Below are 1,329 nucleotides of genomic sequence, written 5' to 3' on the forward strand. Positions count from 1 at the left end.
CTTCTCTACACGCCGGTTTTCTTGCTCAGCTCTAGCCCTAGTATTCACATCATGGGTAATTTCTACAATCTTCACCTCTGCCTATGGCCTTGATGGAGGAATAAGCAAAATTTCCTTCTTTGTATTGTCTATAAATTCTTTGGACTAGAGCAGTTTGTCATATCTCCACCTTACTCTTTTCAAAGTTTCATTGTCCTTGTCCATAATTGTTACCATGTGTGCATGTGTTAGAACAATTTTTATGTCATTGAAATATTCTAGCAAAAAATCTTATGCTGCCTCTTGGAGTGCCAGCAGTGCAACAGGTTTCCATCTCATGGTGCCAAAACATGCTTCCTCACATATTGACATGACTAGTCTTTGGAATGGAAGCTTTGGTACAAGAAGCTCAATACATTTTTGAGCCTTCCTGATTTCCTTGAACAGCTTGATGTGTCTTTGTAGCCTCTTCATCCTTGGAGCTTTCAAGATTTTCATGGACTTTCTTGGTCTCTTCTTTTTACTAACAGATCTTCCTTCCGCTTTAGCAGCCAAACTTGGACCTTTGCCTGCCTTTCTTGCAGTCGCCTTTGTTCTTGCCATTTACCTGTAAGCCACTCTCTCTCTCTCTCTCTCTCTCTCTCTCTCTCTCTCTCTCTCTCTCTCTCTCTCTCTCTCTCTCTCTCTCTCTCTGTGTGTGTGTGTGTGTGTGTGTGTGTGTGTGTGTGTGTGTGTGTGTGTGTGTGTGTGTGTGTGTGTGTGTGTGTGTGTGTGTGTTGAAAATCCTGTATGTGTGGATGAAAGACTATTTTATTTGCAGTATTGGCAGGAGCTGCTGAAATGTTCAACAAGGTCTCTTCTATCTTTAATGCCCCATTCATTCTTGATGACCTTATAGCTCAGCACAGCGATTTCCTCAAGTCTAAAAGGGACAAGTTTGAGCTTGAGGTCCAAAGGGGCAGGGTGGTTCTTGCTGACATGGTGGTGGTGCACTTAAAAGATTGTGATTCCACAAGATGGTCATACAAGAAGTACCATTAGCTGCCTATCATCTATAGACAGTCATGGTGTCCTAGGCACGAATGATATTGCAAGCTAATCAGAGAATCCTTTGGGTTCCTTCTATTCTTAAATTCTCTATTTGCTAGTCTCTTGAAGGATCCTTCAAAGGTAATGGAGGAGGAGGATCTATCGCCCGATGAACAAGATGATGAGGAAATGGAGTCAAATGAGGTGCCCAAGATTGAGGAGAAGATTAATCTTGAGGTGGAGTCTAAAGAGGTGGAACAAAGCAAAATACTCTATGTTAAAACATCTAAAATCAAACTACCTTTAGATGTGTCTAGCTTT

At 41.7% G+C, this 1,329-nt stretch overlaps 1 protein-coding gene across 1 annotated transcript; it reads right to left on the bottom strand.

The window, feature by feature from the left end:
- Positions 1-270: 270 nt before the first annotated feature.
- Positions 271-582, bottom strand: LOC147439079 (uncharacterized). The gene has a single exon (XM_086483965.1). The coding sequence runs from the start codon at positions 580-582 to the stop codon at positions 271-273; it is 312 nt and encodes a 103-aa protein (XP_086340091.1).
- Between the last annotated feature and the right edge of the window lie 747 nt (positions 583-1,329).

The sequence above is a fragment of the Adiantum capillus-veneris genome, chromosome 16 (assembly GCF_014529385.1).
Source record: "Adiantum capillus-veneris isolate H3 chromosome 16, ASM1452938v2, whole genome shotgun sequence".
Taxonomy (NCBI): domain Eukaryota; kingdom Viridiplantae; phylum Streptophyta; class Polypodiopsida; order Polypodiales; family Pteridaceae; genus Adiantum; species Adiantum capillus-veneris.

Bases quoted from the DNA above. Each gene is read 5' to 3' on its own strand.
- LOC147439079 (XM_086483965.1), bottom strand. From the start codon at position 582: ATGGCAAGAACAAAGGCGACTGCAAGAAAGGCAGGCAAAGGTCCAAGT.